The 15528-nt window shown below is 37.8% G+C and overlaps 1 protein-coding gene across 1 annotated transcript; it reads left to right on the top strand.

Annotated features, from left to right (window-relative positions):
• Nucleotides 1–1729: 1729 nt before the first annotated feature.
• Nucleotides 1730–8875, top strand: LOC142615202 (uncharacterized). Its single transcript, XM_075787916.1, has 6 exons — nucleotides 1730–2013; nucleotides 2092–2148; nucleotides 2601–2754; nucleotides 4359–4456; nucleotides 4641–4706; nucleotides 8553–8875. Exons 1-6 carry the CDS (start codon nucleotides 1885–1887, stop codon nucleotides 8589–8591), a joined length of 543 nt encoding a protein of 180 aa, XP_075644031.1. The 5' UTR covers nucleotides 1730–1884; the 3' UTR covers nucleotides 8592–8875.
• The last annotated feature ends 6653 nt before the right edge of the window (nucleotides 8876–15528 follow it).

Here is a 15528-nt window from a genome sequence, read left to right on the forward strand (position 1 = left end):
GTTAAGATATATCATTTTCTTTGTGGCTAGAGGAAACCACAACTGAAAACAAGGAACAAAAAATCCAAATCAGACAGTCAAAACATGAACAACAAAAGGACGGCTGACCTACAAGTAATCTTTCTTCTCTACCATGGTTGATCAGAGAATGAGCTTGGTTGGTTTTCAGCCTGCTCCACCTTAAAGGAAATATATAGGGCCCACCAGCCAATTGTAATTTTTTGTTTTTGTTTTTAGAGATGCGTGACTCCACCACGTCTCTTATTTCTTTTTCTCCTTTTTATTTCAGAATAATAAAAAAAGAAAACAAGAAAATTAAGTTTAATACTACATGCAACTTTGTCATGAATCACTTTTTAAATTCAAGCTAATTAATAAGGGATATTTGGAATTGTTTTACTATAGCTCGAAAAGATTAATATGAAACGTAAAGGGAAATGATAATCGTGAAAGTTCTAAGAGGAGATGAAAAACTATTTTAAAAGTGACAATAAATTATATGTATAAAAAAATAGATTATAGTTAAGATCTAAGAAAAGAAAAAGAGAGATTAAATTATATATGTATAAATATATTAAATTTAAAATAAATAATACATGCATATATACACTTGGGCAAGCAAAACTTGTCCCTAACTCATCACCTCTTTCTCTTAGGGAGGAAAAAAAATTCACATGGGACAAAATAAGGGGGAAAAAAAAAACTCCAAATAGGCATTCATATAATATTAACAAATTATAAATACACAAAATCATTATTTTTTAATACATTAAGATCTAATCATCTACTAACAAAAACAAAAAGAAATTAAAAAAAATGTTGCTTTTTAATACCACGATGGCTATATATATTGGCATTTACAGTAGTGGTGCTAAACAATTTAGTTTTTATCACTTCAAAAAGTTACTTTGTCTATTTTACCATCTCACTTTACAATACACCTAACATCAAATGTTCTATTTTTTTTATTACTTCATTTAAAATAATATAAACAACTCATTAAATAATAAAGGAATAGAGAGAATTTGAGTTTTTTAATTGAAGGAAGAAAGATAATCTTAATAAAATATTTTATTTTATTTTTAACAACATGCTACAATCAACTAGTATTTATACCAGTTTACTGCAATTGCAAAAAAAATTAGCTTTTGCTTATCTAATAACACATGATTTTTTGGAGGTAAAATAGCTTTTTTGCTAAAATAAAATCACTATTTTTTAATACTTTTATTTTTTTTGTTCAGTTTTTGGTTGAATAATTACTAATTGGGCTAGGCTGGCTAGACTGATTGAAGAGGAGGGGGATCTAAGGTTTTGAAAGGGAGGGCTTAACTACCAAAAAAAAAAAAGGATTAGGGTGGCCTAAGCCCCTACTTGGGTCCATCCCTAACACTAGGAGTGATCACCACATGATGACTTATGAGTAGTAAAAGTGTGATAATAGATTAATACTTTTATCATTCATAACTCGTCATGTGATAAGTTATGACTAAAGTTGTGGACAATTGGCCCCTAGCATTGCTCCAAAGCAAGACATGACAAATCAGACAGGTTGGAACATTTTTGCCATCCCTAGGCTTCAACCAATATGTAGGAAGTCCAAGGTTAGGAAGTCTGATCAAGAAAAGAACAGGCCCAGCTCAGTGCAGACTATTTGGGCCCTTGTAAATGTTGTTAAAACCACAAGGCCCACAACCCAACAGCTGAAAATAACAAAACAAAAAATCACACACAAAAAAATAGAGTAACCAAAGGCGACCAATAGAGTGAGTTAGAAGAAGCACAAAGAGGCAGTAGCAAGAGAGAGAGAGAGAGAGAGAGAGAGAGAGAGAGAGAGATCAAATCTCGATTTGGAGAAGGAAGGAAGGAAGGAAGGAAGGAAAGATGGAGAAGGGAAAAGGAGTAATGGTAGGAGGTAGAAGATGGGGCGTTGACTTCACTGACAATTCTGCATCTCCTTCTTCTCGCGACATCCCTGACCCTCCTGGCTTCTCTCGCGCCTCCCAAGATCAGGTTCCCTTTCCCTCTCGCTCTCTCTCTAATTGGATCAAAATTCACATATAAATATCTATGTATTCATTCTCTATATAGGATGATTCAACGTTGAGTCGCCAAAAGAAGGATGCTGAAGCCACCTGGAAAACTCAGGTTTTGCTTCTTCTTCTTCTTTTTTATTGGTTTTACGATTAAGGACAGTTTTTATTTGATTAATTGTTGCAAAATACCCCTAATTATATTGAGGCGAGTTGCTAAAATTTGTGAAATATGTGGAAGAAAGTGGAATCAATTAGGCTATGTTGAAGTTGTTTTTGGTGATAGTTGTTGTTGAATGTTGCGAGGTAATGAGGTTTTACAGGAAATATTTATGGAAGTGATCATCCTTTAGGTGTTTTATTTTCTTTCAGTCGTTTGAATTGTCGACAATTTTTATTGATTACTGTTATTCTGTTAGTATTAGGAGTTTAATCGTGCTGTATTCCTCGTATGTTCTTTCACTAATTGTGTTAAACATAAGTTGTATTGATTTTATTGCTGATTAGGATGGGACTTGGATCGAAAGCGAAGGTACTTAATGTCATAATCTGTTTGTGTTTGAACAGAAAGCTTGGGAAGTGGCACAGGCCCCTTTCAAGAATTTACTGATGATGGGTTTCATGATGTGGATGGCTGGAAGTACGGTGCATTTGTTTAGCATTGGTATCACATTTTCGGCTCTTTGGCAGCCAATCAGTGCTTTACAAGGGGTTGGGAAGGGTAAGATAAGACAATTGCCTTTTTTTTTTTATAAAAAAAATTCCAACTGTTATTTACTCTAAGTACTTTATGTAGCATAAGCAAATGTTTTGGCCTTTATCCATGTCTACAAAGGAAGAATGAGGAAGGAAATCGAAGATAACTTAGCTGAATTTAAATTCCGCTAACTTAAAATATTCTTTGATAATTTATTATTATGATGCACTTGGTTTGTGATGGCTCTTCAGGGCATTAGGATCAGCTAAGGTTGTATACCCATTACCCGCTACCCTTGTGCTATATTTGTAATAAGTCTTCTTTTGCTTGGGCAGTGGAGCCCCCCTTATACTTGTTTTATCAGCTCGATTAGAAGCTAAGCAAATTAGTTATTACTTGTATGTATGAATAAAAACGATCAAATGAAATCACTAGGGAGGAAGCCATGTCATTTATATATATTGCTATAATGATATTTAAACTTGAAAAATGTTTACCCTCCTCATTCTTATTCATTATAAATGTTTCATTTCATTCACACGAAATTTACATATCAGCAAATTTTTTCATGTTCTTTTAGAGTGATGACATGTTTGCTAGCCATGAATTGATTGCAAATTAGTCTAGGCATTTCAGTCCAACCAGGCTTAGCTGAGCCATGGACCAAAGCCAGGCCCTGAAAAAGAAAACCTTGGCTGAGCAAGTTTCTCTTTCTTAATAAAATTCACCACTTGGTACTTACCCCAAAAACAAGAGCTTAATTTAACATTCTATGTATAAAACAAGTGTCAGACCCCTTAGTCCCTTACCCTGAGTTGTAAGTTTCAACACTTTAAGCATTTGAATATTGTCGTTTATCCACCAAAAAAAAAGAAGAAGAAGAAAAGAAAAGAAAGGAATTTTGTGAACTTCGTGCTTGAAAAAAGAGCATAATTATGTAAATAACACAAGTATGAAAACACATGTTGATCTAAATCTGGCTAGGGTAAAAACTAAGCCCAGAGTTGAATAGGGCCCAAAAAATGAAAAAATGTGAGCAAGCTCAGCCAGCCATAATTCAAAGGAAACTCAACTGAAAATATTCTGGGCACAATGAATAGCTTCAGACTAGTTTGTTCTTATTGACTGTTCTACGTGTGTCACATCTTGGATGTATCCTTTTTGAGATTCAAAACCACAATATTTTTGGTAAGTGAGGTTTGAAACCACATTTTTTTCATATAGTGAACCAAAGAATCACCCCTCCCTCTTTCAAAAAGAACTCCCCCGTGCATGTGTGAGGTGGATCCAATCCTCCTATCTGTAGGGGATGGAAAATAAATGTAATAATGAAATCTGGTGCTGCTTATACAAATTTTTCTTTCTCTCCTTTATTCTTTGGGTCAAGTAGCACATCCACCCCTAGTGGTGGACATATCAAAAAATGAATTTGACCGGTTGATGTGAGTATCCTTTCTGTATAACCAATCGTGATTGACATGGCTTATTTATTGTATTTTAGCACTAATGTTTGGCTTACTGTAGTTTTCACATGATTTTTGCCGCCTGCATTTCTCCTTGTATATTCTACTCAGATCTTCTATTCGATTGCCAAGTTCATTCAAGTAATTCTTATTTTGGTTCTGCAGTTTTTGAACCTTATAAAGACAGTAAAGTAGAGCTTCTTGGGCCTAAGTTACTCTTCATTGCCCTCAATTTGGGGGGTTTAGCACTGGGTGTTTGGAAGGTGAGATCTAATTTCAATTTGTCATCATTTGTTGTTTTAATTGCATTATCACCTAGTTTCAATTTTCAAAAAAAAATAAAACGGCTTATATCCATTCCTCTCTCTCTCTCTTGTTTCTTGGACATGCTTCCTTGTTCCATTGTATTTAAATTCCTTTATTTAATTACTATTTTTGTTTTGGCAGCTTAACACCTTGGGTCTTCTTCCTACACATGCATCAGACTGGGTTTCTTCATTACCTCCTGCACAGGTTAAATTCCTCCTCCCATGATGATTGAATTTGCTAATTTATTTATTATTATTTTTTACATTAAAATTTCTGGAAATGTTTCTCTAGCTGGGTTGAATGGTTTAGTAACCAAAACTTTAAGCAGACTACTAGTGGTTCTAGCTTTTTTTAGTTTTCTTCTATTGCGGTTGAAGCTTGGTATTCCTCTAATTTATACTTGAATACTTTCGTTGTTTATATTAAGCCAAAAGGCAAATGGTTTAAACCACTATTGCAATTTTCTTATTTTGACTTTTGTACATTCATTAATAGTAACATTCAAAGTTCCTTGTAGACTGTTGACATAATATCCCATAAGAATAATTTGCTGGAAAATGACATGGATTATATGTAGTCTATCCACTATTGCTTGTCCAAACTTGTTAGCTGGCAGCCTCAGTTTTGAACAGCATTCTGCTCCATTATAAGTCCAATTTTTTTTTTTTTTTTGATAAGCAATAAACTTCATTGGTAGAAAAAACAAGTAAAAGAAAAACCAAAGCACATAGGACGTGTACTAAGAGAACCAGAAGACAAACAAAACTAAGAAGTATAAAAACTACATCTATTGAGCACAAATCAGACAAAGAATTGAAAGAACACCTGACACATTTTTCCACCCAAACAAAGTATAGAAGAAAGAAGTCTTCAATTCTTGAATCGATCTTTCGGTTCCTTCAAAAATCCAGTTATTTCTCTCCCTCCAAATTCTCCACATCAAACAGTCTAAATGTTCACATAAGAAACTATGTTGCTGTCAATCCCTTATCATTTTTCTTTATCTTTTTGTTTCAGCAAACCAATCCCAACAGAACAGATACTTTAATTGACATATTTGTTCTTCTTTGAACATACTTTTAATTGCTTTCTAATTTATCGTGCTTCATTTTCCAAATTTTAACATATTGGCTAGCCATGTTTGAATGGTTACTTAGCACCTGTACATATACTGGGCCTAACCCAACCCCAACCCTTCTCCTGTTCTCACCAAGTAAACCCACCTTTCTGATGAGGATTGGTAGATTTACTTGGTAACATGGATAAATCTGTGGTCTCCTGGAGACTTCAAAAAGTATCATTTTTGAGGGGATTTCGTGTCTGGGGCTTTTAGGAAAATACATGGAATAAATTCTCTTTTATTTGCTTCTAAAGTTTAGATTGGACAATTTTTTTAGTTAACTGAGAGAACATAGTGATTAACCTATCATGAATAGTCAGGTAAAGTGTGCCTTGCTCTAAAGAGTTATGTGAATATTATTACCTGAGTATTCCAATTTGGAATCACGAGATCTCCTTTTGAATTCTTATGGCAATTGGACCACTCTCATTAAGAGTAAACTTTCTTTCCTTCCTACATGCTTCATGTCACTCTTTACAATACCAATTTATTTTGCAAACAGATAGGAAAACTTCAGAGAAACTTTTTGTGGGGAGGAATGGGTGGTGTTTCTAAATTCCATCTAGCAAACTGGAATGAGGCGTGTTCACTCTTAAATGAGGGAGAATTTGGATTTGCAAATTGAGTACTTCTAACAAAGCGCTTCCAGCTTGATGGCTATGGAGGATTGGAACTGACGAGAGAATATTTAGTCATTTCTATGAAGTATGGAGACATTTTTTTTTCTTCAGTGGCTCACACAGGGTAGGCCTATTGAAAATTATTAGGGGGTGGAATAATTTTTTCAAACTAATTAAATTTGTTGTTGGAGATGGCTCTTGAGTTCATTTTTTGGTATGACTTGACTATCCCTTGAAAGACCTGATCTGTTTAGATTTAGCATAGGATAAGGATGCCTCAATAGTCATGTATCTTATTGATATTAGAGGTACAAGGCATTAGAATCTGCAATTCACTTGAAACTTTCGAAATTGGAAAGTAGAGAATGTGGAAAATTTGTTTGGTTTGTTGTACTCAAACTTTCTGTCTAGTCAACAAGAGGTTCAGTTATCTTGGAGTTTAACTAAGATATGGAAAGTAATATCATTATATGTATTATGGGCAATTTGGTGAGAGAGAGAGAGAGAGAGAGAGAGAGAGAGAAACTTTTGATGGGGTTGAACACCCAAATCAATTTCCTAAGCAATTTACTTTATGATCTTTGTATGATTGGATGGCTACCTTGGGCAGTATCCCTGCATTTTCTAATCTAGGGTTAGTTCTTTTGAATTTTTAGATTGTAATTTCTTAGTAGTATTCAATGCACAATTTGTGTATTTGAACTATGTCCCCTTGTGAATAAAACTATTGTGCATTAAAAAAAAATGCTCTCTATATCAAATGGCATCTCTCCTTTCGCTGCATAACAGGTGGAAGATGAGAAAAAGAGTGAATAAAACTTCTTTAGACTATACCATCCAACAGCTTTTCCTCATATTCCCATCAATATGGGTCACTCCTATCTTTAAGTGCAATTCCTCATTTTGAATCCTATCTTTCCTTATATTTCCTCTTTTTTCTTTTCTTTTTTGTTGTGTTGAATAATTATGTTATCTATCTCACAAAGAAGAATGAGAACACATTGAAATTGTTTGCTTACTAATATGAACATGAAAAATTCATGAATGGCCATTGACATGCTTTTTCACGAAGTTAGAAACATGAAGCGATGGAAGTTACCAATGAGCAATAGCTCAGTTATTACTTCCTCCTCTCATAATAATGGGATGTTGGGTGAGGTTGTGGGTTCAAGACCCACTTGGTGTGTTTATAATTTACTGTATCAGATTATAAAAAGAAAATTAAAAAATGAAGGGATAGAAGTAGTTGTTGCCTTTGTGCCAATCTCTAAATATCATTGTAGTTTAGTACGCAAATGCATGTTTAATATGGTCTGGCAAAGATTGGGAATCCACTTCCTTATATTAAACATTTAACTCATCAAGCTGCCACCTAGTGGTGGGAGGCTTGGGATGAGTTGTAGATCTAGGCATCCTAGGTTTTTATGAGCAAGACTTAGGTACAGTACTTAAGTGCTGTTCCTTAGATTCATTTCTTAAGATTCTATCATGTGGCTTTTTTCTCATAGATGGTAGTGTATTTTTTAAGTTAAGTAGTCACATGGCAGAATTTTAAAAGGAGAATCTAAGAAACAACACCTAAGGTGCTGTACATAAGTTTTGTCAGGTTTGTATCCCCACTAGAAATTCTCTTGGATTACTTGGTACACGGTTCTAGCTAGTGGAGTCATGTATCGAGGTGTACTCCCCAAGGAGTCATGTATCTGAGGTGTACTCCCCAAGGCTTGGAGAAGTTCCACGCCATAAAATAAATAAATAAATAAAGGACATAAATTTCTTTAAATTAAGTTAATGTTCTACCCTTTGAGATCACTGTTCTGGGGCCTTGGTGAGGTTGCATGTCATCAAAATAATAGTTTGAGGTTAATGTTCTACACTTTGAGATGACTGCTCTGAGTTCTGTGGTAGTTAGACTTGAAATCAGGTTTGATGCTTGGTTCTTAAAGCATTTCTTTGTGGCATTTAGAGCCCGTTTGTTTAGGCGTATTGAGAGAGCTAAACGCCCGTTTATCAAATCGCAGAAATCAGGATATGTTTGGCTGGGCAAAATTTGTGGGATTGCGTTTTTGAATCAGCAGATTTTCGTGTTTCAAGAAAGGCAATTTCCCGTTGTGATTTCGATATCGCTCGATTTGATTCCGCCAATATTTTTTGCTGAAAACCAAAAATAGCCTTATTGCTCTTGATAATTTATCCTAGCTATTGGGTCGCAGTAAACATCAAATTTGTTCTATTATTTACTAGAATTCTTTACAATCCTTACTGCAGAATGCTCTATCAAGATCCTAACATTTTCTTCTTTGATTTCAGGAAGTTGAGTATTCTGGTGGGGGTATTCCTTTACGTTGATGTGCATGTTTGGTTCAATCAGCCATCCTTCGCAAAATAGACTGACGGATGAAACTCTGATATTGTTTTTGACTGTTGGCTTATTACTCATGGCCATCATGTGGACAATGTGCCGGATGTTTTAATTTAATTTTATCAAACTAGTAGCTAGGTTTTGTGAAACACACTGTGAGTCAGTGGATGATGCTGGAATATTGAATCCAATACTTTGTAGTAAGCAAATGTTGATGGTATCGTGATTTGTGCTTTATTCAAAATGTAGTTCCTTCATAGCTTCATGCTAACGGTTTGTGATTGATTGTAGACATAAATAAAACATTTTAGCATTTCACAAATCACCCTTAACCAGAGAGCCGATGGTAGCAATAGTCTATAGATGGCTCTCTGTGAGATATAGATCTCAATTGTATTTTGATAGACAAATGAAACCCATGAGACTTTAGTTTCTACGCATGGTGCTATGCACATCTCAGGTCTAACGCCAAGCTAAATTAGGGTAAGGGATTATACCAATGCCAAAGGTGAATCAGGCAACCACACGGTTTGTGAGCAAAAGTTGAAGCAGACTCGAAGCTTTTAAGATTATTATCTTTGTGCTATTCAGTATGCTAAAGTCACGTGGGAAGTATATTTCTAGTTTATACACCTTACAGATTTTCGTACTCATTTTTATAAAGAACCATGAGAGGAGTGTATTATATATAACTTAAAGAATTATCTTACTTTCTTTCAATCAAATTGCAAATCAACTAATCAAGTAGAACAAGAGAATATAAAGAAAGTTGGCAGAAACAACAACGATGGGGTGGGTATATTTTCACCAAAGCAAAATAAATCTACCACACGAGAGTTGTCGTGTCTCCAAGGGATTGTCACGTGCAAGTGGATCGTCAGCTACCCATTCTTGGTATCTTGCAATGCAATCCAACCAAGAACCGCTTGTCCGGTACACCATTGTGACAGACGAATAGAACCCGATGGACAACCCCCTACACTTAGTCTCCTAAGCCATTTGCATATCTTCCACTTCACTATTTCCATATGGAAAGAACTTGTACACCACGCCTAAAAATCCTCCTACATATTCGTATCCCCTAATTATGGGAAATTAGGCCCAAAAATCTCAAGACTCCCCATAAGGGAAGATTCTAAATTCATGCAAACTTCGTCAGTTTTATACCACTACATAAACACCAAGCTCCCTTCTCTCCAAGTTATGTATAATTTCTCAGTTCTCATACTTTTGGAGTTATTAGGAATCATGCAATTGCTAATTTAATATTTGAAGGGTTTTGCCGGAACCATACCAATGCACTCTATAAGTCCTTTATTCTTTAAGAACCCCTAGCGACTACGCGTTTAGACGATTGACTTACTAACGATTCATTGCATCATCAAAAAAATAAAGTTTTAGTCCCAAAATTTTGAGGTCAACAATAGATCTTCAACAAATTAGTTAGGTAGCGTATTTATAATGAATCCATTCATAATAGTGTAACTAAATTTTAGTCTAGTTGTCAACTTAATGCAACCCTTTGGGTGTATGAGTCGAGCAAATAGAGCTTTTGCGAACCAACATAGTATTTCTAGTAACCACAAAACAAAGATAAAATGCCAATATTATAAAGAAAAAGTATAAATACATAATGAATTTGACAACAAATAGTGATATCCCATATGACAATAATATTGCCACTGATTATATTATGTCAACTTAACAAGGTGTGAAAAAAGTGGTGAAAATTATTATGCTTGAAGCATTGCTCATCATAAAAATGCCTTGTAATTTGAAGCTATACCAACAAAGCATTTGCACTTGCACGCATGAAGCATTCTAACTTAAAAGTCAAAATTTTCAATTAAAGAGAAAATTCAAAAGGACTAACAACCCAACATTGAACTTTTACAACTATCGTCCTATTTAAACCTGAAAACCTTATGTATGAGGCTCATGAGTTTGACATATACATCAGTAGAATAAATTCAATAAGAATATAGTGTAAAGGGCTTTATCTATACCCTCCACTACCAATGTGCTACATCAAATTTTTACAATAGAAAAATAAAATGTACACACACGATTTCACCCTCATAAAATAGGTAGGATAATAAATAAAAAATTTAACCAAAATATTTAGAAATTCAAAACACAATCTCATCATGCAAAAGAGCAATAGCAGGTCATGGCAAAGAGTCGTTGGAGACAATTTTGACGATGCTGTAATCATTTGAGAATCACCGTTGGGAGGCTTATAACTAGCGAAATCTCCAAGTTTTGCTGCCTTTTCTTTTTGGTTACTATTTCCATAGCTATTAAAGAAGAGAAACTTGATCCAATTAGAAATTTTAAGTCATTGAGACTCAAACAAATGGTAAATGCTATACCTACAACATTTTCACAACACTTTCACAACAAATCATACGTGGCAAGTAGTTAATTGTTATTACTAATGGATAAAAAAGTAATTTTAATAGTAAATTCAAGTTAAAAACCTATAACAAGTTATCACTTAAGATTTGTTGTGTAAAAATTTACAGAAATAGTACTTCTTTCAAACAAGTGGCCAACAGCATGTCAACATAGACAGGCAAGAAAAGCCAGCATTTATAAAAGTTCGTAAGTGTTTTTTTTTATGAAAATGTGATTTTGATTGTAGAAATCTGATGTGGCACAACATCATTGGAAGATGTAAAAATTCTTTTTTTTTTTACACCCGTCTTATTGAATTTACTTTCTAATTTAATTCATTGGATAATGCTTAGCAATATTTTTTTTTTTTTCAACTTCTTTTCATCATTGTTGTTATCACTCTCATGATCTACAATTACAACTTATGTTATTTTATAACAAGTCATGTTAACTATTTAAAAAAAAAAAAAACATATTAAAAATTTTGCCACTAGATTTATTATAAAAAAAAATTATCTACAAACTATTTAAATATTTTAAAAGAAAACCCCCAGAAAGGAAATAAAAGCACTTTTAAGTTTTAATATTGACTTCTTTTTTTTTTTTTTTTTGAGATAAACGGCAATATTGACCAAATATTAATCTACTAAAAAAATTAAGAAAAAAAAATGAAATTTTACTTAAATAAATACTGTAAAAGCAACCACATCAGTTCTGTAAGTGCACAATTGCACCTGGACCCAAAGACAACTATGGGCTCAGGCCCAATGAGCCTTAGACAAAAAAATTTGTAGAGCGTGGGCTTGAAACCTAGATTAGAAGTGCTGAGAACTTGATAACGGACTAAGAGTTACAAACACATGTAAATAACAAAAGATAATTGTAAATTAGGCCTCCTTGGACGTAAGCTTGCAGGACTACTTCGTATTATTTCTATTTCTTACTTAAAAGTTACAATTCTTAGTTTCTTTCTTTGTTGCCGATCCCCTTCTCTCCGGCCTCCACCCCCTTAAATACTTCCTCCTCCCCTAATACTTTTTGGACAAGTTGACTAAGTTTCACTCTACCGTTCGTGGGTCACTTCCCCATCAATGCGTCAGGGAGGTAGGTGCAAAGCCTTTAATGCGGAGGTGAAGCATTTGCCCTTGATATTTTCTTTAACACCGGTGCATCTAGAAGGCTCGTGTGTCCCCTTTAACCATTAGTCTTTCCGTAGTCGTGCCTTGACCTTCATAATGAAGTCTTGAGTTCTCTTGATCTCGTCCGAAGAGAAGCTCGCCCTACCGTACCCTCGCATCCTCGGCCGTACGGGCTAATTCGTAGAGTTTAATTCCGGAGCAGTCGGCCCTCCATGCTATACAAATTAAAGGCCCATATGCCCATTTGGGTCCTTTTACTCCCCATTAATAGCCCTTCAAAACTCTATTTTTCCTCATCCGAGGAGAAAAATAGGGTTTTGATCCAACAAAACTTTCCCCACACGTTCGTAAATAACTACACGTGTGAAGACCGTTTCGCGTTCCGTAGGATGCCACCGGCGGTTTTATTTTCAAAAACGCGCGCATTTATTACCGTAAGTTATACCTTGTCCCCCACATTCAACGCGAGATGAGCATCCAACGGTCCTTGTTACTTCATAAAAATTTGGGCGGGACAAATACAATTTTCGAGGCCGCTTCCCGCACATCGTGACGCTTCGGAACCCGCGCCTTCATTTATTTCTCCGCAGGCTAATCCCATCAAAACATCAAGAATCGCCTTTTGTCTGCGTAAATCCGTGGAAATTTGCACAACTTGAAATTTGTAAGTTCTCATTTCTTTCTCTAACCCTTCTCCTCGACTGTCCCCGCTCCCCTTATAACGGTTCTCCCTCTTAGAACTTAGTTTTTCGTTCCTTTCGATGGGAAAGTTTAAATGTCTAGTTGATACCGCCGCCGGGGATGGAAGGCTTTAGAGCCAAGTATCGTATTCCCTGCCGACGTAGGTTTAGAATATCGCCCGTGGAAGCCGTGGCCGGTTCTAGGAAGGCTGGAGAGGTTATCATCCCAATGGTAGCCTTCGTAGAAGGTGGGATGACCCTCCCAATGAAGCCTGTAACCAGGGAGTACCTCCGCAACCACCGGTTGTGTCCTGATCAATGCGCCCCAAACGTTTTTAGAGTTTTGGGTAGCATCGACGCTCTAAACGAGCAAATGGGCCTGAACCTCACCTGGCATGATGTCGTCTTTATGTACGAATGCCACAAACTCACTAGAGTAGGTTACTACATCAAATCCCGCTCCAGCGTAGTTAGGTTGATCTCCTGTTTGCCCAAATCCAATAAAGGCATGAAAGATGACTACCTCATCGTCTCTAGCAACTGGCACGACGGCCCCCACTGCCCAGTTGAGTGGGGAGATCCATGTACGACACCTTTAGGATTTAACTTCCCATCCCATAACTCCCTAAATCATCTAGGAATGTGTATTCGCATTTACTTGAGCGTTTACCTTTAATTCATTATATGTTCTACGCATCTGACCGTGTTTGTTTATCTGGATGTTTTTCTTTGTAGATAAGCAAAACGTACGCCCACGCTTGAGCCACTGCAACGTTGCAGATTTGAATAGAATGCTACGCTCCGAGGTGTTCGTCAGCAAAGACTTACAACTTAGGGCGGCCCACTTGATTCTGGGGTACGATCCTGTCTCCTCGGACTTCCAAGAGATCGAGAACGCGATAATCGCGGGTGACCGAAGGCGTAGGAGAATCCACATAGCCAGACCTCACTTTTTGGCCGATCACGACATCCTTGACGCCCCTCACACCGTATTGTACACACAGCCCATCGCGGCCATCCCACTCGCCGTGCACTCTCAGGCAATTGCTATCCCAGAGAAGCGAGTGTCTTCTTCGAACACATTGAACGAGGAGATAGACCAGTTTCGACTCGAGGACTCCCCACGACCTCGCGGAAACCCGTTTGTTATCCTTTCCGACAAGGAAGAAGAAGCAGCTGAGGCCTCTGGGATCGAAGGTTTTGTGATAGCGCGTCCAGACGACAGCTCCCTTGAAGAAGAGATGGACGAGCTGAAGGACTTTATGACAGCGAAAGGCGCAAGAGTGGCGAAAAAGGGGACGAGGGGGTCCCAAGTTCCTCCTGCCTTGCCACCACCTCCTCCTCCAGCCGAGCCCAAACCTCCCACCGACGATTTTAAGAAGAAAAGAAAGGTGGATGCCGAGGGGGCTGGTGGCGAGAAGCCAAAGAAGCTGAAACAGCAGCCACTGCCAGCCCAGCAGCAGAAGCTGGACAAGAGTAAAGGGCACGCCCGCTCAGTTGAAAGCGGGGAGATCAGGGACGTCGCCGAGGTGCGCCGAGCACCAGCTACCTGGTACCCTGACTTGCGATTAGACGGCGCACCAATTCCCTGCCACTCCAGCATCAGGGCAATCCAACAAGGCCACACCCACCATTTAGCCGAGGTGTTGGAGCGTCCTTTCGCCGCCCAAGGATATGGAATCCTTGGAGAAAATGGGCCAGCCGCAATGTTCCTTTCATTAAAAAGTGGGTTTAGCTCGGTAAGTTCCCCCTTGCAATTGTACTTTATATTTAATTTGTAAACACTTTACCGTATTTAACCTCCTAACATTTTTGCAACCATCCAAGAAGTGCCCATGCCGAGAAGTTCGTGGATGATTCTCGGAAGCGCGTTGGGATGGAGCAAGAGCTAAGGCAAGAGGCGAAAAGTCTCTAAGCCAGTGCCCTAGCGCAGAATGGGAAACTCACGTCAACCGGCCGACTTGAAAAGAGAAAGAGATGGTGACAAGGCCACCAAGACGATGGAAACCCAAGTGGAGTGGCAGCGTAAGCTTCTCCGTCAAAAGGATGACGAGCTCGCCCAAGTCCACCGTGCACGCCCGACTTGGAAAAGGAGCTTACGCGGGCAAAGGAGGAGGCTCGCGCCCACAAGCACGCACCGGAGGCCACGGCGAAGGCCGCCTATCAAGAGGGGTGACCGAACGCAAGAACAAACTCGACAGAGGCTTTGCGGCCTCGTGCCGAGAGTATCGTCACCGGTGTCCGGGGAGAGGCCATGAATGCAACTCGGGGTTCCTCAAGCTTCCGAGCCGAGGAAGCCCGAGAACATTTGGCTTCCCCACACACAGAAATTGAAGACCCTCCCGCGTTGCCGCTTCTCGCCCTTCCTCCCCGTGGTGCAAGAACTTGTACTGATCCTACGTAACCCGAAGGTTCCTATAAAGAGAAGGACAAGTGTGATGGCGCCGAGAAGGAGCAAGTTCAAGACATAGAGCTCCTCGTTCCTTCAATGCGTACAAAGGGAAGCAAGTTTTGTCCACCTTTGAACCGGAGTTGAAGAGTACCGAGGTCGGGCACAGCCTCCCTCCAAGACCCCCCGCACAAGCTTAAGGCCTAGGATAGAACCTTTTGTACTCCTCCCCTTTTTTGTATATAATTAATTAAGAAAATTTTTATTCAACTTTCGTTCATGTTGTCTTTGTTTTACTTTATTCTTTTTGTACTTGCCA

This window comes from Castanea sativa, chromosome 1 (assembly GCF_040712315.1).
Source record: "Castanea sativa cultivar Marrone di Chiusa Pesio chromosome 1, ASM4071231v1".
Lineage (NCBI taxonomy): Eukaryota > Viridiplantae > Streptophyta > Magnoliopsida > Fagales > Fagaceae > Castanea > Castanea sativa.

Bases quoted from the DNA above. Each gene is read 5' to 3' on its own strand.
- LOC142615202 (XM_075787916.1), top strand. From the start codon at position 1,885: ATGGAGAAGGGAAAAGGAGTAATGGTAGGAGGTAGAAGATGGGGCGTT. The intron at 2,149-2,600 runs GTTTTGCTTCTT...GTGTTTGAACAG, and splicing joins AAGCCACCTGGAAAACTCAG to AAAGCTTGGGAAGTGGCACA. The intron at 4,707-8,552 runs GTTAAATTCCTC...CTTTGATTTCAG, and splicing joins CTTCATTACCTCCTGCACAG to GAAGTTGAGTATTCTGGTGG.